Genomic DNA, 24,059 nt, shown 5'->3' with positions numbered 1-24,059 from the left:
CTATTAACAAAACTTTCCAGCATTTATTATAAAACACATTCATGCATAGTTGGAATTGTCTTGTTTAAGTACTCCAAAAACAATAAACAAAAGAACTGCTTATGAACATCTGCACTAACACAGGGTTTCTGCAGATATCATAATGTCAAATTTAAGACCATTAAGTACTAAGGGCCCTATCATCCACTCGGCGCAGTGTGGTGCAAGGCGTGGCGCAATAGTCTTTTGGTAGTTTCAGCTTGGCGCAAGAGTCGTTTTGAGGCGTTGCGCTACGCTGTTTAAATAGCAAATGCATTAGCGCTCATTTGTGCGCCCATAGGCGTTCTGGTCTAAAAAGGGAGGCGTTCTGAGGCGGACCGCTGGCGCATTGCTATTTTGAGAAACTATAATAGATTTTTCATTAGACCAAAACTAACCCGGTCTAAACTCCGACGCAGAGTTGTGCCTCGCTTACGCACTGCTTAATACGCACAAGAGAGCAATAGGCAAATATCTTTACATATGAAAAAAATTAAATATTAAGGATATATATAGGATATAATAAGAATAGATATAGGATATAAATATAAAGGATTAAAATATTCCAAAACATATTATTTTCTAGCCTACATAAATATGAAAAACCACTGCTTTTATGTCTTCTTCATCTCGGGAGGCTTTTTCAGTTCATTCATAAAAATTTGCTTTTGTATAATGTTATTATTATTAGCAGTATTATTTATTATATCCATATTTATATTTGTTTTATTAAAAACAAGCTAAGATTTGCCCACCTGTCAGGTTTTAGACCATATGGGTCATGGCAGGTGTATTTGGAAATAACTCAGTATTTTGACCACACTTGGTAATTATTGTTCATTTATTCGTTTGCTAGAAATTAGAACTGAATTTAGAAATAGTTTTGAAACAAATATTTGCGCTTAACAAACAAAATTAATTATTTATAGGCTAATTGATGTCTGTGCGTAAAGGTTTCCCCATCCAAGAGTGAAACTGAAAGTAGATCCATTATCTCTCATTCTCACGCAGTAGATGCCCTGTTTAACAGTTTTCTGTTAAAAAACTGTTAACTGTTTGCTTGTGAAATGCTCAGTTTTTCCACTTAGACTTACTTTGCGTCCTGTAAATAGCGAATGCGCTCTTGGCACGACGCAGCTGGCTCTTAAAGGGAATGGTAGATGAGACTCTAATTAGTTTATTCTCAAAACACACCTATAGCTCATTAAGAAAATAAACTCAACCCTTTTAGCCCATGCGCCTTGGCGCAAAGCAGGTTTTCCCGTCCGTAAATTAGCAAAAATGCGTTCTGACACGCCCTGAAAGCGTTTGCGCCCTGCGCATGGATCGTCAAAATAGAGCCCTAAGTTTACGTCCTATATTACAATATTAAAAACACACATACACATAAAGAGAAAATGAAGGAAAAAAAAAAATCACAAATTTACTGACAAAATAAATGTATTTAAATTAAACAGTACTGAAGACAGGTTGGATGCACCACTGAACCTCTGCTGGCTGCACGTGTACCTCATGAAACGAACGAGGCTCTTTAAAACAACAGGCGGTCAAAAGAAACTCACCACAAAGTCAGACGAATAAACAGAAGTAGGAAGTTTCCGTAACCAAGTCATATCATTAATATCATTCAAGGTTAACTAGTTATTTTTTTTATAATTTATTATAATGATTATAAATATTTTTATAGCCATTCAAGATTTTTTAAAGCTAAAAAGGAATAATGGTCCAACATTGCTGACCATTATCACCAATACAGCTTAGAAATAGGGCATTAGTATATTGTAAACTGACAGGTTCAAATATTCCTTTCCAGTTATTAAAGAAATAATTTGTTGTTACTTAATTTTAGTTTGTAACTATTACATTGTTTTAAATTCAAAATTGTAATATATACATCAGTGTAAAACCTATGAATGGTGGCAAAACATATTCTGTAATATTAAAACCCCCTGGGTCTCCAATTTTGCATGGCCTCTCTTGTTGGTTTTAACAAACTTATCCCTATACCTCAAGTTTTTCTAAACGCTTACAAAAACTCTCCTCCTTTCCCACTGCTGTTGCAATTTCTAGCCAAGAATTATTGTTTATCTGGTTATCCCTATGATCATGCATGCACTGATCATAAAGATGTCTGTACAGTCATACCTGTTTCAGACAAAATCCCGAAGTGATTCATATTCAACTCAAATCAAATGTGGCGCTGCTATTCGCCCGAGTTTTTATGTTTATTTCAAAGTGTTTTCATGCCTAAACAAAGCGAAAGCACAGAAAAGACTCACATTTAAGAGCAAGGGGCGGCCCCTAATGGTTCGGCGGTATGGGATTGCGTATAGGAAGGCTCGACTCTTTAAATGTTTATTTGTCACCCTTCAGAGAAAGACAGAAAATATGGGAGAAATACGGGAAAATACCTTTACAGGATGATAGCGGGATAGAACTGTAAAATACGGGAGAATCCCGGAAAAAACGGGAGGGTTGACAGGTATGGTTTGGACATGAGGGTGAGTATCTAACAGAATGATCATTTCTTGGTTAACTAACACTTTAATGGAAACCCTCAACAGTCAGTCAAATCCTGCAAACCATAAATGTGTTGGAAGGTTTGCATGCTTACCTCTGGCGGCCCGTTGAAGGAGTAAGCATACAGAATGGGCTGTACCATTATCAGAGACTGGGTCAGGTCCTGCCTCATGAATTGATGCCTGTAATAGGTGCTTTCATCAGGACTGTTGTTGAACACTTGCAGGAACGGCGACCTCCTCAGATGGAACATAAACTGCCAAAAACAACATCAACACCTCATTTTCACACTGCTTTAGAGTGAGATTCAGTGCAGTCTCAGAGTGAGAGACAAAAGTGTACCTGAGGATACAGCGAGAACGTCTCGGAGAAACGGAAAGAGTTGGGATCTTCTTTATGATAATCTCCAAACTTCTGGCACTGTAAATTGAAGGAAATGTTTAGTAAATTTGCTGTGCATTTACTGTAGTGTGTGGAAATATAAATTTCTATCAACTAATTCCAAATGAACAATAATCTACGTATAACTGAAAAGTTATATTCTCTGGTTTTTAATTATATAATTTCATTAACATCCCAGCTAGGAGGGACATTAACCTTTTGTCTTTCTGATTACAGGCTAAGCCAAAGTAATGCAAATTGTCAGTTTCACAGCATGGGGTGTCTATTGTTTTCTCTTTTCGATCAAATGGTCAGGCGGTTTCTGTCTCCAGAACATGATGAGATTAGACCTGAGAAGCAGTTTACCCTGCCGACCACAACTCTTGATTTGCATTCTTTGTTTAGCCAAATCCCCTCCTCCTAAGAACATAATATAGACATGAAATCTTTGTCTTAATTCAGACTATTTGCAGACTTGTGTGAGACTTGTGAGAGACTTGTGAAAGAACTTGCAGACTGCTGACCTCTAGTAGGCTCTTGCAGACACATTGAACATCTTGAAGACGCTGTATGACTGCAGATTAACCAACACGTCTCAATAAAGGAATTCTGCTTGTTTCGAGTCTCCTGGACTGGGTTCTCTCTTCTTTTCACTCATTTATTTTTTTTTACAACAACTGCTACATGTTAAGGTAGTGATTATTTACCCAGTGGACATAAACTGAGAAAATCAAAACACCCTTTTTACAGTTACCAAAAAAGCATCCTGCAAGTTTTAGAGCTCAAAACTTTCTGCCAGTCTGGCAACACGACAGACTGTGGAATCTGCCAATTGATTATGTAACAGTATGTCTAAACTCCGCCCACTGATTCATGCTGTAGAACTAAAAAATGAGAGGCAAATGCAGGTCTACACAACCAAACTATATAGATGCTCAGGAAAAAGTTTTACATTTAATTTTTTTGTAAAAATAAAAGATTTTTCTAGAGTCATCCACCTTAATTGTGTGCCTCAAAAGTATCAGTTCAGGCACCGGTACCGTTTTAAAAGTCAATTTAGCACCAGTATCGAAATAACCCCAAACAATACCCAACCCTAGGTATGACTGGCTTTAAAGGACCGCTGTGTGCCCACGATGTAAACTTTTTGCATGTGACAGCTTACATCTTTTATTAATGGACACAGCTTTGATTTAGGTTAAATATAGCCCTGAAATACTAAGTATAAACTTTTTAAACAGAAAAAGAAATGGTGAATATGTAATAAATTACAGTTAATTATATTTGGGGGGTGCAACATTTGGTACTGTTGCATCCAATTGACCTTGTTGGAAGTGTGCACGTTTTTGCGATTGTTTTAGAACTTCTGATTAAGTTGCCTATGGGAGAAATGACTAGAAACAATAATGGGCAGAAAACAGTCAAACTGCTAGCTCTACTAACATGTGTTTGCATGATTACACAGACAAACTAGAATAATATAATAAAAAAAAAATCAGTTTGCAACATCAAGCAGTGAAACAAGCTGTTTTTAATGATTCAAAAGATTCAAATGGCTGCGACCGCTCATATGCGGAGATTAAGGTGAATATAGTTGGCACATCAAGCACTATCTTGTGGTTTTAGTCTTACTAAAAATCAAGTGCTGAACTGTGCTTTGTTTGTAAATGACTCCACAGTGAAATGAAGTAGGGATGAAGTAGGGATTGATTTAGAGTCAACAATCAAATGTTCTAATGGGGTGGTCAAAATAGGGACTATAAAAAATAGACTACAATACTTGTGTAAAAACATCTTGATAACATTATAAATGAATCTAAGAGATCTGTTGAAAAAAATAAAAAAGCAGTTCATGACCCCTTTAAAAGAAGAAGCGCTGAAAGACTCACCAAGCGGATGAGCTGTCTGTCCAACCAGCGCAAAACATCCGGGCCCTCCTCCGTCTCTGCCTTGTACACAGCAAGACGGGCCATTAAGATAGCAGCGGCCTCTTGGTCAAAAGATGCAGCGATGCTCTGGATCTGAGACTGAGCATCTGCCCAGCTGAAGAGGAGGAGAAGGAGAGCACATTATAGCACAAATGACCTTCGAACACAAGCTTTCGCATCATCAAGCTGACTCACTGTCTGGATGATGGAAAGAATCTTCCAAGCTTATTCAAAAGAGCAACAGGACAGAGGCAGAGAGCTCTGAAACGTTCTTTCAGACACTTCAACTAGTTTTAAAAGCTATAAGAGGCACATTAGTCTTGGTCAAAGATTGAATTTACTCTATCGAGATTCAGACAAACAAATGTAATGTTCTAAAAGCGGAAAGTCGACTTCGGGTTGTCATGGAAACTGGATGTGATTGTTGAAGACAACAAATGGAAGACGTGCAGAGGCAAAAGTCCAAACTTGGAGGCACTTATGTAAAGAAGAGGGTCAAACTAAGAATAAGCTAAAGTCTCAATGTTGTGCCCAGTTCCTGTTATTGAATGTATCATTATTTATTCATTCATTTATTTTCTTGTCGGCTTAGTCTCTTTACCAATCCGGGGTCGCCACAGCGGAACGAGCTGCCAACTCATTCAGCACATTTTTACGCAGCGGATGCCCTTCCAGCCGCAACCCATCTCTGTGAAACTTCCACACACACATTCACACACACTCATACACTACAGACAATTTAGCCTACTTAATTCACCTGTACCGCATGTCTTTGGACTGTGTGGGAAACCCACGCGAACGCAGGGAGAACATGCAAACTCCACACAGAAACGCCAACTGAGCCGAGGATCGAACCAGCGACCTAGCGACCTTGCTGTGAGGCGACAGCACTACCTTCTACTCATTACTAGTTTGAAAACAAATGGACACGTAGTGATTCACAAAAGAAAAATCACAACATTTAGGGTTGAAAGCGCAATTTTACCCTTCAAAATGTTGAGTTTGATAAGACGGCTACATACATTTGACCAAAAATTCAATGTTTGAAATGTCATTTGTATCTGTGATCTAAAACTTCAACATGATTTTTTTCTTAATATTATAAACATTGAAATCTGTTGAGCTGCTTATTTTTTCCTGGAAACCGTGATGTTTTTCTGTAATTATTTGATGAATGCCAGTTTCATAAGAACAGAATTTAATTTCAAATTAGAACAAATAATAGGGCTGCATAATTAATCGAAAAGAAAAAAAAATTGCGATCTAGATTCGACCCTACACTCGACCTTAATTCTGCTTTTCTACGATTCAGCTTATTATATTTTCAAGATCAGAAAGGAAGCATAAAGGCAGTAGCACAAGTCTTCACATTGTTTTATATACGTTGCTCAGCAACATGGACACCTCCAAATGGCGTTAATTGTGTCACATACTGTTATTATAAGGTATAATTTACCCCAAAATGTCACTTCTGTCATAATGTAATGATATATTCACGGCCGCAAAATCCCACGTGAGCTGACACACTGTTTGATTACTATCTAGAGAATGTACGCGTGCCCGTCAAGGATGTACTTTAGTGAACAGAACCTGCATAAGCCTCGAATAACAGGTAATAAAGTTGTAAATAATGTTCAGATTGTTGCACAGAGTGATTGTTTGGGAGCCGCGCGGGAAGTTTGATTTCCTCAAAATGACGAGATCCATGACATGAGTCGCACTCAGCAGTGAAAGTGAAACCAGCACACACATCATTTAAATGATCGCATCGCATTTTAGAGTTATGATTACGACAAGCATTTGAGATGGTTTTTCTTTCATAGCGATCACAGTTATTACGGGGTAAATAACTACTCTAGGCTGTCTGATGATGAATATAATGAAGGAGGGAATCTGATCATGACAAATGTCTGATTTTATCAGTGAATAAATGGTCTAATAACAAATGACAAGCACATGTCTCAAACACAATAATTCAACTTTAGAATTACAAATATTGATGCCTCACTTTACTTTGAATTAACAACCAGGACAAATTTAAAGTATGTTTAGGTCCATTCAGTCTATACAAAATGTAGCATTTTAACCAACAGTAGACCTACACACACAGGCCTAATATTACTATTGTTGTTTTACCATTTGTTTGAGAAACAACAATATACTACTCATATTAAACTTTTAACATCTACAGAATCGTGACAAAATCATGATCTTGATTGAGCAAAAGAAATCGCGATTCACATTTTGGCCAGAATCGTGCAGCCCTAACACAGAATCATAATATATTTATGATCAAATATTTGCTGAAATAAAATAAAAGCACTTACTTTCTTGCAATGGTGGTCACTCTGATGCGCCTCTGTCCGCTAGAATGCTGATACTGCGTTACGTACTGTATTGCTCCACGTCCACCTTGTGGGATAGGAGCATTGTGCTGAGGAAAAAGAAATAAAGATGTTCAATATATTGTTCAGTTTAAAGAGTATTAACGGTGCAGTAGGTGATTGCATTTAGGAAAAAAAATTTGTGCTGGTTAAAAGTCTCTTTACATTCCAATAGTAATGATTAAAGTAAATGATCTAAATGTATTTATATGCATTATTGTAATATTCAGTAAGGCATAAGATTAAAAAATGTTCATCAAATTGAATATTGCTGAGAAGACAATTCCTATAATTCTGATAAGTAGCTTAAACTGTCTGTCAACAAATGTATATCTGTACATCTGCGCACCCCGGTTCACGCAGACAGATCAGCTGTTCGCGCACGCATTCACATGCACACGAGTGAATGACAGCAGTATTACTTTAAAACTAATGCTAAATCAAAACTTTTGAAAATCCTGATTCAATATAGTTGTTAGTTTAACAACAAAACTTTACTGTTGCCCGCTTTACTGAGGTGAAGTTGGTTTTATATTCACATTGCTTCATTTTTGAACAATGACAACCTGTCACGCGCTCCCTATATTGTTTACCAAGCTACTCTGAATATTCGGACTGAAATAGCATGTAAGGATGGCTTAGTAATAAGTGCAATTCCTGCAGCCCACCAGCCAAGCACCAAATGCGTCAGAGAGTGAGACCAGCGATCCTTGCGCCCATGCAATATTGCACATTATATTCAATATTGCACATTATGACAAGTTTTGCTTGCTACACTACTGAAAACATGCTAATATAATACAGTTTTTCATTCAGAATTGTAGTAAAAGGACTATAAAGTTTTCAAACTGGCGAATGACATGATCTAGTGGATCAATACAAAATTAAAGGACTTTTCAAAACATTTCTTAAGTATTTCTAAACTGCTATGTTTCTATCAACCTAATATTAGTTGTACATTGTAACAAATTCTTACAAGATGCATTAACGCATACTTTATTATTGGAAAAAAAACATACTACTGTAATTTCTGAAGGATTATGCTACACTGTAGCTGGGATAATAGCTGATAAATATTATTATTATTTTTATTTTACCAGGAAAGAAACATTGAGATTAAAAATCTCTCTTACAAGAGCGTCCTGGCCAAGATTATGTAGTATACATGTCAGATGGGTCAACAAACAAAAAACAATTGACAGTTAATGAATCACATTGACAAACAAACTATTCAAAACATCTACAAGCCTGTGTTTCAATTTCTAAATCATTGATACTCTTTTTAAAGGCATTTAGTGAAATCAATTCTTTAAACTGCTACTTTGTAGTTTATTCCATGCAAAAGGTGCTGCGTATTTAAAAGCCTTTTTTTCTTTCCTTTTTCTCAGTCTGCACTTTAGGAACAGACAGTAAATATCCTGTGACCGAAGGCCATAGTTAAGAACAGGATTTTTACAAAAAAATTTAATATGTAACTTTTTCTTTTATAGCAATAAATTACAATTCAAAATATATAATACAAATTGTAAAAAAATACATTTAAAAATGTCTCTACATATTAAATTGGTAAAGAAATTAATTCCAGAAAGGATCTAAAAACTTTACCATGTGAATTAAATTAATCACAACTCGTCTATAAACTGACTACAATCATGATCTAATTAATATGTTTTTATTACTGAACGATGAGATGAGGTACAGCAAAACTACCTAATGCAAAACCAGAAGAAAAAAAAACTATAATCCACAAATGCTTTAATACCTGTATGAAAAGACTCCTGTAACAGGATATAACTGATATAACTGGAAGAAAGGCTTAAGCTCCGAGTAAAAGCACTGAAGCCTTAATTAATGATTATGGCTTAGACTGCATTAGTCATTTTTCTTGCCAATTATATATCAAAAAAGGCACTAGAGTACGAAATGGCTCATAAAAATTGGCGACAGAGAGGATATTGAATCTCAAGTGTGGTGTTTGGCAAGCAGCACAACGCTAGCCTCCCCAATGTGCCTTTGTGTCCACAGAAACACACTCTTTAAAATGTTAGATGCTTTATTTACTTCGCTACGTGTGATTGTAGCTGTTTCTTTGCCTCTCAAGACAGAATGTTTGCCATTTGCAAACCGACTGAGGCAAGTACTGATAGTAAAGATGGAGAGGGGCTTGACTAACACTCCCTGAAGACATCAGTGCTTAGTGAAGGGCAGTAGATCCTCGACTCATAAGGATCAGCATGAGGTTCACTCCTCCCATACAGCAACACCTTCCCTGGTGGTTTGGCAAACATAATGTGACCTCCTCTTTTCACAGCTTCCAGTGTGATTGTCTGTCGTCGATTGAGCGTTTGTGTCCGTAAATGCCAATGCCAATGTAAACATGCAGTGGACGGCGGTGGTTTATGCGGTGTTGATGATTGGTTCCAGTATCTGCTCTGTATTTGGCAACTTGCTATTGCTGTTGGTGATTTTACTCAACCAAACCCTTCAAACGGACACCTGGGTTCTCACGTTGAGCTTCTGCGTATGCGATCTGGCTTTGGGTGTTTCCACCATCCCATTCGGTATCCATAACAGTCTTTTCAAAGTGAAGAGCTACCCTAGCAAGAGCGCCACCTGCCAAGGCAGCGCATTTCTGTTTTTGGCACTTCAGCTCGCCTCGATTCATTCGCTCACATGGGCTACTGTTGACAAGTTCACAGAGATCTGCTTCGCCCTCAGTTACCCTGTGATTTTCACAGCGTACAGGGCCAAAATCATCCTTGTGATGGTGTGGGTTTACAGCATCGTCAACGCATCCCTGCCTCTCTTTGGTTTTGGTAGTTATGCCTACAGCGAAACCAAGTTTCTTTGCGTTCCCAGCTTTAAACCTTCAAGCATCGCCTTCAACATGCTCTTCATGGTGTTGGGAATAATCATTCCCATAGTATTGATGTGCTCCATGTATGGATATATAGTGTATATAGCCAGGAATCAGGTACGACGAGGGACGTTTGTTTGCAATGAAGACCATTGTTTCTATGTACCGGCCAATAATTACTTCAAAAGCTCCATAGTAATGGTGACAACCACAGGTAAGCATAATTAACAAAGGGGACATAAAGCTGTTTTATGGTGTTTGATCTGCCTCAGTGTTTTGGATGTTCATTAAGTGCTTATCTTGGTGGTTTATTTTACCATGACATCTTGGAGATTTGCTTCCTGCTTAATACAAACATAGAACTATTTCAGCTTCAGTATACCCAGCCATTTAACATTTTTAATTTTGAAAGACTTCTTATGCTTGACAATGCTGCAATTGATTTATTAAATGTAGGGTAAAACAGTAATATTGTGGTATATTATTACAATTTAAAATACCCAGAGTGTTTTTAAAATGTAATTTATTCCTGTGATCTCTGTGCCACATGATTCAACAGATATAAATTTAATTTAATTTTGTCATCATCTATATTATTGTATAGTTTTGTGGGAGCTGTGACATGTTTTGTGATAGTGATGAAGAAAAAGTTATTATTTTTTATTATATAATATAATATATACTGTATGTATATATATATATATATATATATATATATATATATATATATATATATATATATATATATATATATATATATATATATATATATTTTTTTTTTTTATTTATTTATTATTATTATTTTTTTTTTTCAAATAGGGCTGCACAATATTGGAAAAATCTGATATTGAGATATTTTATTTTTCTGTGATAAATACTGCGATATAAATACAGTTTCAGAAGATATAGAGAATGGCTTTATTTGACAGTTTTCTGTGGACTCCTACTCGTGAACAGTATTCAGGTACAGAAATGTAATTATCATAATGCAAAAAAAAAAAAAATGCTTTTCTTACTTTGTTTCTTCTTGTTTCTGGTCCAAATATACATATAAAAAAATCTAACCAGAATAAAAATATTATTTAGTTTTCACCATCAGAAAAAATAAGTGAAAATTAAGAGATTTTGCTTGTTTTAAGGAAATGATCAGCCAGTGAAATAAGTGAACTAATCTTGTTTTTACTTTGAAATGTAGATATTTGGACTAGAAACAAAAGTAAGAAAGCGTTTTCTACATAAATCATTGAAATTACATATACAGTGCATACAGTGATTAAATACAATTCTGTGGCTCCTGCTCAACTAGAATTCAGACTGGACATATCTTTGCAAAGGTGCCTATGCAGATGCACAGATTGTGATATCAATGCTGAATTGATATATTGTGCAGCCCTATTTTGTAACATGTTAAAGCTCTTTGCTGAACATCCGATTTTAGAACTGTAGTTTAACTTTAGAGTCTTAATAATTCATCCTGTTTGAAGAAAAATGTTTACATTTAGTAAACATTAAGAAATATGACAATTGAGACATTGAGGTATCGTCTGAAACTAGAGGAACTTGTACAAAATGTGTAATTACTAGAGCTTTCTCTCAGAAAAGAGAATAAAGCTTAATTAATTGAACCTATTTGCTGCCTAACAGAAGCAACAGCAGCATTGAATGGACTTTCTTGAAACTGTATTGGTATTGATAACTGCTAGTAACCCTATTACGCTTCATGACCTTAAAAATCAATATAAAGACCTGCGCTTTAATACTGCAAATTAGATTTGCTGAAAGAAACATAAATTGCCCATGTATGAATTTCTTTTCAAAACAAAACAATTTCTTTAATGGAAGAGTTGGACCGGAGAGGAATGAAATGCAGCAAACAAGTGTCCATTAAATTACTTGGGCGCTGTTTATAAAGAACCAACATTTCAACTCGTGAATACAAGATACTTTTTTATTATAGTAACATACTTGTATAGATTTGTAATTTCAAAGTTTTGACATGTTCTATGTTATGAGAATAATAAACATGAAAAGAAGATTTTAGCTGGAGCATACACTGTAAAGCCTGGTTTATACTTCTGCGCCAAGTGACCGGCGTAACCCACGGCGCATGCAACGCGCGTGGCTGTGCATTTATACTTCTGCGCGCTTTCTCTGTTGGTCTGCATTAACACTTTTGAAACGCTAGTTGGCAGTGAGGTGTTAATGCTCCTCTGTGTCGAGTTTCTTCGCTGCTTTTTGCTTTTCCTGAACACTTCCGGGATGTACAAGTGGCTCAAACTCGCTCATTTTGAGGCAGGAACCGGCAGACATGCAACAACCTTAACTATGAGGTAAACACAAAACAAAACTTTCCGTGCGGAGCTCCTTTACAGGACTCCACACTTGTAAACAATCCCTCCATCAGGATCGCACCATTCACGCGGCTCTCGGTCCCGCCCAGACTCGTCAGCGCTACCAAGCCGACCAATCACAGAGCTTGCCCTACGCGTCGTTGCGACGTGTAGTTGCATTTTTTGAGAGGTGCACGTCAGCGACGCCGACGGCCACGGAGAAGGGCTATGCGTCAGCGCCGTAGCATACGCCGTCATTTGACGCAGAAGTATAAATCAGCCTTAAAACCCAACAGTCAACTTTATCGATTGAAATGAGTGTAGTTAACTCAAAATTGACTGAAGGTTAATTCAACTCATTTGAAAAGAGTTTTGAACTCAGTGTTGAAGGTAATGAGTTCATTAAATACCTCATTACTAGGCCCACACGGAATCTGCGCACACAGAATTCTACAGATTTTCCACAGAATTACGCAGATTTTTAGCCCATTATTAATTTTGTTTATTTACTTGATTAAATGTGTAAATCTGAAATTATTCAGTTTTTATTCAGTAATTTATTTCTTTTTATTTTATATATTAAGGCTTTAGTTATGATACTCTGCTGGAAACTCTCAAAATATTTCTGCAGAAATCTGCAGATTTTTACCAAAATTCTCTGCAGAAATAGCAAAAAACATCCGCAGATTACGTCTGGCCCTGCTCATTACTTCAACTTATATGTAATCAGTTTACAGTACTCATATAGATTAGTTTGACTCAAATGGTTTATAGCAATCGGTTTCCTCAAACAGTTTGAGTTGCCTTAACTTATTGGGTTTTACAGTACTCAGCTAGTTTGAGTTCTCTTCATTTATTGGGTTTTACTGTGCTCAAAATTGCTTCATTTACTCAAATGGGTTAATTTCACAGAACTCATAAGGGTTAGTTTTTGGATATAAATGATTTGTTGCAATCGGTTTCCTCAAATGCTTTGAGTTACCCTAATTTATTTGGTTTTACAGTGTATAAATAATATTACAGACAGAAGTCTTGGACAGATCTTTATATAATATAATAATAATATTAAATAATGTGGAACCATAAATTAATTTAATCATTAATTATATAAATGTCAAATCTATTTGAATTGATTGACAATTTAATTATTTAAAATGTATGATGTATTAAATGACAGAAAAAAAAACACAACAACGGTTGAGGTTATGGAGAAAGTAATTAGCTAAATATATCACACAGTGGAGGTCAATATTGCTCTTGAGCTAATGAAATAAGCTTGTCCAAAAAAATCTTTAACCACATCATGTGATTTGTGTGTGTTGTTGACAGTGTGCCTGCTCGTTTGCTGGCTGCCATATATCGTTATCTGTTTCTATGAGACACTGACGGGAAAAGAGAGCCCGCAGCCTGCCTCGGCTGTTGCCACATGGCTCGTACTCTTCACTTCAGCTCTCAACCCATGGATCAACTCCATGACTCAAACGTAAGCAACGAAGTACACCATTTTGATCCTTAGAAAGCATGTAGTGTAAAAATGAAGTCAGAATTATTAGCTCCTCTGAATTGTTAGCCTGCCTGTTTATTTTCCCCCAATTTCTGTTTAACGGAGAGAATTTTTTTTAACACATTTCTAAACATGACAGTTTTAATAACTCATTTCTAATAATGAATTTATTTTATTTTTGTCATGATGACAGTACATATTGTTCAAGACACTTCGATACAGCTTAAAGTGACATTTAAAGGCTTAACTAGGTTAATTAGGTTAACTTGGCTGGGGTGTGTTTCCCAAACAACAATGTAAGTCACGGCTGAACTATCATAGTATGATGCATCGTTTAGGAAAAGAACGATGTAGTGACGAGTGTTTACCAAAAGGCATAGTTTCTCTGTTGCAGATCCATCGCTTGAACCATGTTAGTTATAACGTGAAACACCCATAATGACGCTCTAAACACGGTGAAGTAACTACTTCTTTAGAGAAGAACCCCATCATTTCTTTGCGCAAATTATATTGTTTTACACGCACACGCATTTAAAAAAAATCCAATATTAGTTTAGGTAAAAACATGCACTCACTTTCCATATTAACCGAATTATATTTAAACGCCACATATAGTTTTCTTTACAAATATTATTGAAAATATGATATCCTATTCCAAAACAAATCACTAACAAAAGCTAACACCTAATCTAACATCATATATAAATCCTATGAATAAATAAATAATGAGGCTATTTATTCTAAAATGAAATGTAATATTTATTATGTATTAGGAAATGAAAACAATCCTAATTTAATAATAAAATTAATAATACTAATGATGATCATGAGGATGATGATGATGATGATGATGATTTTTTCATTATGTATTAGAAATGAAAAAAATCATAATTTAATAATAATAATAATTATTATTATTAATATTTTATTTATTTATTAAGTAGAGTTTTGTTTATTTATTTTTTAGAAAAGTCTACTTACAATTTGACACTTGTAAACCACAGCAGAAAGTTCTAACCAGCAGGCCCATGCCTTATACAGTACAGATACTTAATAATTAACCTACTATAAATTAAAATAATTAACGTATGCTTTTTGTTTTCACAAGCTTTGATGACGTAACATTAATTCTGCTTTTAAATAATAGGTCACCTAAAGGCTTTTGCTTGAGGCTGTGTTCAAAATTCCATCAATGTTTTCAAAGTGCACTGCAAAGGGAGCACGACTGTAAACATGAAGATCGCTAAAACTGAACTGTAAAAACAGTTTGAAAGCTTTTTTTATTTTTAATAATTCCAACTTTGAATGTTAGAATGTTCTAAATGAATAGGGCATGGGGGGGGGGGGTAACTGGGAATAGAACACAGCCAGGAACTATGCATCTAACAACAGCTCCAGAGATGTAGTTGCAAGTGCTCAAATTTGCCACACGGTTTGCGAATGTTCTTTGGAGCGACTGATTTGGGAAATGGCAAATCATCAAACTATGCTTCTAACAACGGAACTTGCGACCTTGGTTGGCTAACGATGGTTTTGAGAAACGCACCCCAGGTTAGGGTATTTAAGCAAGTTATTAGATAACGATGGTTTGTTATGTAGACTATCGAAAGAAAAAATAGCTTAAAGGGGCTAATAATTTTATCCTTAAAATGGTGTTTAAAAATTAAAAACTGCTTTTATTCTAGCTGAAATAAACAATTAAAGACTTTCTCCAGAATAAAAAAATATTATCAGACATACTGTAAACATTTCCCTGCTTTGTTAAGAATAATTTGGGAAATATTAAAGAAAAAAAAACAATTTAAAGGGGGGCTAATAATTCTGACTTCAACTCTATACACTGTAAAAATATCTTGATTTCCAGGTTCCGTATTTTGTGATTCACAAGTGATTTCTGTTTATTTACGGTTGTGAACTGCATTATGAGAGTTTCATCTCTGCTCTCCCACTTTTGATGTTGAAAACTAAGCTCTGTAGTTTTACAGTGCCTTTTATTGACATTTTAGTACTATGAGATAATATAATGTATAAGAAATAATATATAGAGATCTGGAAGTCTAACAGAAAATGTACTGGCAGCTTATTACCAGGTTTTTGTATCATACAAAAATAATATACAACATCACCCCAGACGATATCACTTCAAACTACTAAAAGCGTTAATAAAAGTACATTTTTCTAACTTTTCAATATCAAGGTCCCGTAATGTGATTCAAAAGCATAAATAAGTTGAAAAAAAGAATCACAGAAAACTCAGATCTTTTAAACAGTATAGGACTATGTCAGTATATTTAATGTAACCAGTAGTCTACTAGAGGTAGAGATTCTGCTCTATTGTTAGTATTTTATTTACACAAGATCCTTCTGTATGGGCGAGCATCTATTGAAGAGAATTCAACAGTTATGCACATGATGAAGTGTTCATTCAAAAAGCATTTTAGCACACAGAAAGCATTTTAGACAGCTTGTTATGAGATGTCTTGCTGCAAAATCCAAATAATAGAGTATATAAATATGCATTGCTTATTATTAACTTTCATTTATTACATTTAATAGTAAAAGTGTTTTAAGTTTTAGCCTAATTTTATAGCTAATTCACATATATAGACATTGATACATAAATAGTTTAATTTCTGTGCCTATGTGGCATGCTTTTTACATTACATGTGAATTATAGTCCACAACAGATGGTCTTGAGCTCCAGTCTGAAGCATAAAAATAACGATTCACGTTTTTTGTATTTGATTTTTTGTATACGATTCATACTTTTTGTGAATAAAATATGGACTTATACCTGGCTAATGTAGGACTCTGAGCTCTTTGAATACAAATTTTGATTCCTAATTCTGGAATTGACGGATTTGATTCAGAGAATCGATTGCACACTATTGTTGCGAATCTTTTTCGATTCTTTATATTTAAACCCCAGCAGTAAGTGACTGAAAGCACATAACTTTTATTTTTATTTGACTGCAGACATACTGCACTGACACACTGTGTCTAAAATGCATGTGTACAGCTGTCAAATAGAAACAGTAAACAGTGCACCGAAATAACCATAGCATTATAACACAGAAATAGGAGTGTACAGTTTATCTGTTAATCAGAAATGTGTGGAGGCTTTTTCAATAACAACGGCAGACTTTCAGCATTATTTAAAAGAAAAATATAGTATAATTTGATTTAATACAAAAAAACATGAATCTGCTATATTTATGCATCAGACTGGATCTCAAGACCTCTAAGATTGACTCATAATTGTAATTTTTTTTGCAATATTTTGCGTGAATTTAAATGTATTATATATCCAATTTGTAAAGATGTTCTGTGACTAAAATATTATTTTAACAAATATATCTGTTTAATAAATCTGCTTTGTTCAAATGCACCAATACATATTACCCATATTCACTAAGAAATGGAAAAAAAAATATTCATTTTCATAATGGGGTGTACTCATTTATGCTGAGCACTGTACATGCACATATAACAATATGCACATACATAATAATCACAAGAAGAATCTTATTCAAACATTGGTCACCTCTGGGGTGACCAACTTGAGGCTGTGTTCAAAATTCCATCAATGTTTTCAAAGTGCACTGCAAAGGGAGCACGACTGTAAACATGAAGATCGCTAAAACTGAACTGTAAAAACAGTTTGAAAGCTTTTTTTATTTTTAATAATTCCAACTTTGAATGTTAGAATGTTCTAAATGAATAGGGCATGGGGGGGGGGGGTAACTGGGAATAGAACACAGCCAGGAACTATGCATCTAACAACAGCTCCAGAGATGTAGTTGCAAGTGCTCAAATTTGCCACACGGTTTGCGAATGTTCTTTGGAGCGACTGATTTGGGAAATGGCAAATCATCAAACTATGCTTCTAACAACGGAACTTGCGACCTTGGTTGGCTAACGATGGTTTTGAGAAACGCACCCCAGGTTAGGGTATTTAAGCAAGTTATTAGATAACGATGGTTTGTTATGTAGACTATCGAAAGAAAAAATAGCTTAAAGGGGCTAATAATTTTATCCTTAAAATGGTGTTTAAAAATTAAAAACTGCTTTTATTCTAGCTGAAATAAACAATTAAAGACTTTCAGTAAGTGACTGAAAGCACATAACTTTTATTTTTATTTGACTGCAGACATACTGCACTGACACACTGTGTCTAAAATGCATGTGTACAGCTGTCAAATAGAAACAGTAAACAGTGCACCGAAATAACCATAGCATTATAACACAGAAATAGGAGTGTACAGTTTATCTGTTAATCAGAAATGTGTGGAGGCTTTTTCAATAACAACGGCAGACTTTCAGCATTATTTAAAAGAAAAATATAGTATAATTTGATTTAATACAAAAAAACATGAATCTGCTATATTTATGCATCAGACTGGATCTCAAGACCATCTGTTGTGGACTATAATTCACATGTGATGTAAAAGCATGCCACATAGGCACAAAGAAATGAAACTATTTGTGTATCATTGTCTAAATGTGTGTATTAGCTATAAAAATTAGGCTAAAACAAACACTTTTACTATTAAATGTAATAAATGAAAGTTAATTATAAGCAATGCATGTTTATATACTCTATTATTTGGATTTTGCAGCATGACATCTCATAACAAGCTGTCTAAATTTATAGTATAAGTGAACTGATCTGATTTGAACCAATTATAAAAATTATGCATATCTGTTCACCTTCATGGAAATATATCTGATCTTTATAAGCAAGTAACTTTTGATCTTTATTAACCATAGAGAGTCAAATTATCAATTATTTTGAATTAAAAATGAGTTGATTCATTTTATAAAATCGATTCCAAACTTTGGAACTCACGATATGGACATTATTTATTATTAGCACCATTTTTAACTTTACATTTGCATAATGGGTTGATTTATGCAACTGAAGGATGGAAAGCTATTTGGCATGCAGGGGTTAGGAGTTTTGAACTACTGTTTAGTCTGTATTGAACAGTGCAATGAGACATTTGTAATGAATACGAAGCAATAATGCTATAAATATTTTAATTAGGGCTGCACAATAAATCATTTCAGCATCGATATCGCAACATGATCATTCGCAATAGTCAAATCGCAGGATGATAAATGTTGAGTTTGTATCACAATTTATCATTTGCACGCGTTTTTGATGCCTGTATAATGCTTTTAAATGCATACAGCTTAAGAAATTGTAACATTTGTGACCTTAACCACGATTAATTATTGATTGTATTTATAGATTGTTATACATGAAAATACTCACAACAGAATACAGACCACATAATGATGGTTACAGACATGCACTGCAAATGGCACAGACCACAACGAAAAACTGTCTGGGGACCCCAAAAGGTTTATAGACAGTTTGTTAGATTTTATAAAGATGCATTCCCACTGCAGAATCATCTCAATTGATCTAACGTTATTATAAATTCTTTCCAAATAGAGATATTAAGTCATCTGGTGAAATTGTATTCATATCGCAGTTTATATCGGAGAATAAAAAAATATTGCAGTGTTAGATTTTTCCAACATCGTGCAGCCCTTATTCTAATTGTACTCATTATTAGGGCCAGACAGAATCTGAGGACATTTTCTGCGCAGAATATTGTTGAAAATCTGTGGATTTATGCGGAATGATATTGGGAGTATCATAACTAAAAACGTAATATGTGAAATTAAAAAACAAAACCTTTTTAACCATTTAATGATCACAATGCAAATCCAATTACATCCACTTTATTTGGTTAACAAAACAAGTCTCCCATATAATATCTCTACTAAAATACAGAAAATATTACTTACAAACTGTATTGTAAATGCATCATATGAATACTTTCATATTAGTTAATAATATTAATGAAATTAATTTAAAAACTGAATAAATATAAGTTTACACACATTAACACAAGTAAATAAACAGAATGAATGATGGGCTAAACATCTGTGGAATTCTGCGTGTACAGATTCCGCGTGGGCCCAGTCATTATTAATGAATTTAAGCAATTATAGAATAATATTTTAATTTATTTTGTGGCCAACAGGTTTAGATGAGAACCCCTGGCATTGCAGGACAAAATAGGTGGGCAATGTGCTTTAAATATGTGAGGGGTAATTAATTAATATAATTAATGCATTAAATGAACAACCCTAATTAATATATAAACCAATCCATTCTTGAATTCCACGAGTAAACAACCACAGATAGAAGACAGACAGGAAAATCTATAAGACACATTCTCCCAGATAATGAGCTCTCTATTTCTGGGAAGTGTAATCATGGATGGACATTACCTTTGTATTGTTGATTAAGTCTTTCCTTGCCGTTTAACCATTAAATGAGGCAGCCCATATTAATACCTGCCACATTCAATACAGTTTGCTAAATAAAAAGTGGCAGGAGCTGAATGTGGAGCAGGATTGAAAAAAGGAAGGTGTTGATACTCAACGGCCAATTTGGGCCTCGTCTAGAAAGAGAACATGTAGCGGGCTATGAATCACCGTATTGATATGTGGTTGTTATTTAGATTCTAAGAGCTTGCGAGTATGTGGGAGGTTTACCATGACCTTGTTTGTATCTCTCAGGAGGTACAGAGCGGCGCTGCGCAAAAGCCTGAATAAAATCCAGCAGATGTTTGAGTATCCTCGTAAAGGCTCCCTCTCTCAGTGCACAACTATACAGCCACGCAGCGAGAGCAACAGCTCCTCTTCACCGGCCCCCAGTGTTCCTCCGGCACAACAAACAAACAACCAACCCCAACAGGACCTCACGCTGGTCTGAACGCGACCCTCACTGACCTTTACTGGTTTGAATAGCGCAGAGATAATCATGACTTAAGGAAGCTTCTACGGCATGGTTTCACCCCAACGCAAGAGGACACTGGGTTGGCGGAGGTAACCTGAGGCGATTTCAGCACTTATGATGTGAAAACGACTTGCAGACAGAAGAAAGCCTGTGCGATTTTCTGTAGTAAATTGAAAATGGAAAAAAAAAGACTATTGTATCAGATGATGCACTGCACTTGAACAGAAATGGTGATTCGTTCTTTTTCTAGATGAAATGTTTTTTTGATTGTGAAATACAATGTTAAGCAGATTTTTTTTTTAAATGCATTAAAGGGATAGTTCACCCACAATTCACAATTACCTGATCATTTACTCCCCCTCATGTGGTTTTGATATAATGTAATACAAATTTAGTAAATATGCTGATGATTCGGTGATTGAGTCTCCTCCACGATTAGGATTTGGGGCATGGTCCTGCTGTGGAAGAACTTACTTCCAATGTTCTTCGTACGTGGATTACTTAATTAGCTGGATTTGGTTATTGACGATCTGACATGATCCAGAATCATTTCGTTCTTCAAAACTCATCCGAAAGTTAGCAGGGAGCAGGCTTATTTCTTTAAAGAGGATTAGATCTGGGGCCTTATATATCAACGCTGCGTACGCACAAAAACTTTGCGTACGCCAGGTTTCACGCTCAAGTTTGGATTTACTAACGTGGGCAGGTCCATGCCAACTTCATGTCTGGCGTACGTACATTTCTTATGTGTGTCTGTTTTATTTCCATTGGCGACTCCTAGAGGCAGTTGTGTTAAAATGCACTCTACAAAGTGTCTTTGAGCCGTGCAATGGCAGCTGTAGGTTCATCCGCGTGTCTAGCAGGTATATAAGGTTTCCATACCATGCAGTTGACCAGCCAAACATTAAAGCGCAATTTGCAGCGGTCACCGTTTTTCCTAATGTAATCGGAGCAATCTACTGCACACACATTGCTATTAAGGCACCATGGAAAGATGAATTTGCATACGTGAATCAAAACATTTCCATTCAATAAATGTGTAAATAATATGTGATGCACAGATTTAATAATGATTCCTACTTGTCTTCCTCATGATGAAGAGTATAGGCAAAATCTGATATGTAGCGGGGGAAAAAAAGAATAAGTTTATCAGACACTGGATTCGAACCGAGTTCATGCTGCTCCAACGTGTCAAAACATGTTGTCATGCATTTTACGAGCTACGCCACTCACGCTGATAAAGACACTACAAAATTTTACACAGTTACTTTTTTAAATCCACTCAGTGCGATGTTCAGACCCCACTGTGTTAACCGCATCAGCTAAACTCTCCCGCTCTATTTTTTTAATTTTATTTTTAAATTCCGTAGAACAAACTTATAAAACCGTTTTTTTCCGGTCCACATCCAATTCACATTCTGTTCAAAGTTTCGTTTTTTGCTTGCTTTTGCCATTGCTTTTTCGTTGAGTTTTGCCAAAGTACAGTCATTAGCATATTCATAAGGCGGATGAGGTAGGGAGGGGTTTTGCGTTCGTGTACGTGAGCTCAGTTTCACGTTTATTTGGATGTACAAAGAGAATATGCGCGGGATTCGGCGTACGCAGTGTTTTTATACATCTGAATTTTTTTACTGCGTACGCACAATTACAGCTTTGTGCGTACTCAATGTTTTAGTATGATTTCAACGCAAGTCTTCGTACATGAGGCCCCTGGTCTTCTCAAGCAAAGGTAACACTAAACAGTGCTTCCCATACATAGATTTTACTTGGGCGGGCCGCCAAGTTATATTAACAGCCACCCAAGTATATTTAGTGACACATTTATTTATTTTTTTACTTTTATTAACATGGTTTTACACCATTTTTGTATACGCCCAATATAACTAAACATCCCCAACCAATTAAGTCAGGGCTAATCAATCAGCGACCCGCAGGCCAAATTTGGCCCCTGAGGCAATTTGTTCGAGCACTCCAAATACTGTGACAATACATCAAAAATAAATTTAGTTCAGTTGAAAAACGACCGCTATAGTTATGAAGTGACATGCTTCTGTTCAATACAGCACGAGCTGCAGTTGAAGGCTGCGCAGAGTGCGAGTGACCTGATATTAAGCGAGTGGTGCGAGCAGCCGAAAACATTTGGACACTTAATCATAAGAGCTTCTCAATGCCGCGTTTCTGTTGCACGGAACAAAACTGTTGCAACTAAACAAAGTTATGCCACCTGTGCGCTGGTTTAAAGTTCCGAGCTCATACACCAAGGCTAATATGCACGCACACTGGATTAACTATAGCAGTGGATCATTCATATCTCATTAAGTTTGCGCACAAGTTAGTTATTTCCAATGTCAGAATACATGCCAATATACAGGCGCACCAGGTAGAAAACATCTCACACTGTGGCGGTGAGAGTTGTGCGTGGCTTTCAGTGTAATGTAAACAAAAGATACGTTAGACAAGTTATAACAAATTACTAAGACGATTATGCATGTATAAACACAGATGATAACAGCAGTTCATTTTATTTACCTAATATAAAGCTTAAATTTACATTGGACGTGATAACCATTCAGACTATATAATCGTACAACCAAAATCTATAATTGTTACATCCCTAATTGTTACGCAGTTTAAAACATGAGATATGAATGAGTCTGAATGTAGAAGAAGCCTACTTAAGCAATGCACTGCTTTTGTTGTGCTTTGTAACACAACATTTGAATGTTTATAACAAAGCCTATTGTGCAACGCAGTGATGTTATGCAGTTTCAAAACACAATATATTTACATTTTAATGTAGAAAAATACAACGTGAGTGTCTTAAGGAGCAAAAATTCCCCATATGGGCTCTTAGTTGCTGTTTTGTCATCACTTATAGTGCAAGTTATATCTCTCTGCCCCCTTGATTTGGGATGCTTTTCATGAACTGGCCCCCCTGACAAACTAATTGAATAGCCCTCGATTAAGCAGTGGAAAATCTTCTCTAGTTTACCCGTCTCGTTCTGCATCGTACCTGTCAGCACTCCCACAGATAGTCTCACGTGCATTACAGAGGTGCGCCTTTTTGAGACTTAAAAATTCATCCGGCCCGGGTTTCTAATCTTCTAAATGTCACTGCATGTCCAACTTTTGCTTTTGCTTACTAAAGCTCGTATGCATTTTTACCTTACTCTTTTATTAAAGACTACTTTCTGCTTCCTTCAGAGCTGACAGAGCGCAGAGCCGCGAGCCCCCCCAAAAAAATGAAACAATAGATCCTTTAATCTAAACGATTCAGAAAAACTTTCCTATATACTCAGAGAAGACGAAGTGACAGG

General features: G+C 35.7%; 2 protein-coding genes across 5 annotated transcripts in view; one reads left to right on the top strand and one right to left on the bottom strand.

The window, feature by feature from the left end:
• The window catches only part of sec23a (Sec23 homolog A, coat complex II component), a 55,155-nt gene that overhangs the window by 14,885 nt on the left and 16,211 nt on the right, over window positions 1-24,059 (bottom strand). For 2 of the 3 annotated variants that reach the window (XM_087288880.1, XM_087288879.1), the window contains exons 13-16: window positions 7,175-7,281; window positions 4,809-4,962; window positions 2,881-2,958; window positions 2,721-2,794 (exon numbers count right to left, since the gene is read on the bottom strand). In XM_087288880.1, coding sequence (XP_087145006.1) covers window positions 2,721-2,794; window positions 2,881-2,958; window positions 4,809-4,962; window positions 7,175-7,281 — 413 coding nt within the window. 3 annotated transcript variants of the gene reach the window in all.
• LOC101882633 (adenosine receptor A3) lies at window positions 8,099-23,974 on the top strand. 2 transcript variants are annotated; one of them, XR_015512929.1, is made up of 4 exons: window positions 8,099-10,302; window positions 13,748-13,901; window positions 20,523-21,566; window positions 21,653-23,974. XR_015512929.1 is itself a non-coding variant. In XM_087290086.1 (3 exons), the coding sequence occupies exons 1-3, from the start codon at window positions 9,609-9,611 to the stop codon at window positions 20,716-20,718; spliced, it is 1,044 nt and encodes a 347-aa protein (XP_087146212.1). In that variant the 5' UTR covers window positions 8,099-9,608; the 3' UTR covers window positions 20,719-23,974. The 2 variants fall into 2 exon arrangements, 1 of the variants encoding a protein (XP_087146212.1); XM_087290086.1 differs by having other exon boundaries at window positions 20,523-23,974.

The sequence above is a fragment of the Danio rerio genome, chromosome 17, assembly GCF_052040795.2.
Source record: "Danio rerio strain M-AB ecotype USA chromosome 17, GRCz13ab, whole genome shotgun sequence".
NCBI lineage: Eukaryota > Metazoa > Chordata > Actinopteri > Cypriniformes > Danionidae > Danio > Danio rerio.
The sequence above is the reverse complement of the archived record's forward strand: the minus strand, read 5'-3'. Positions and strand labels throughout refer to the sequence as shown.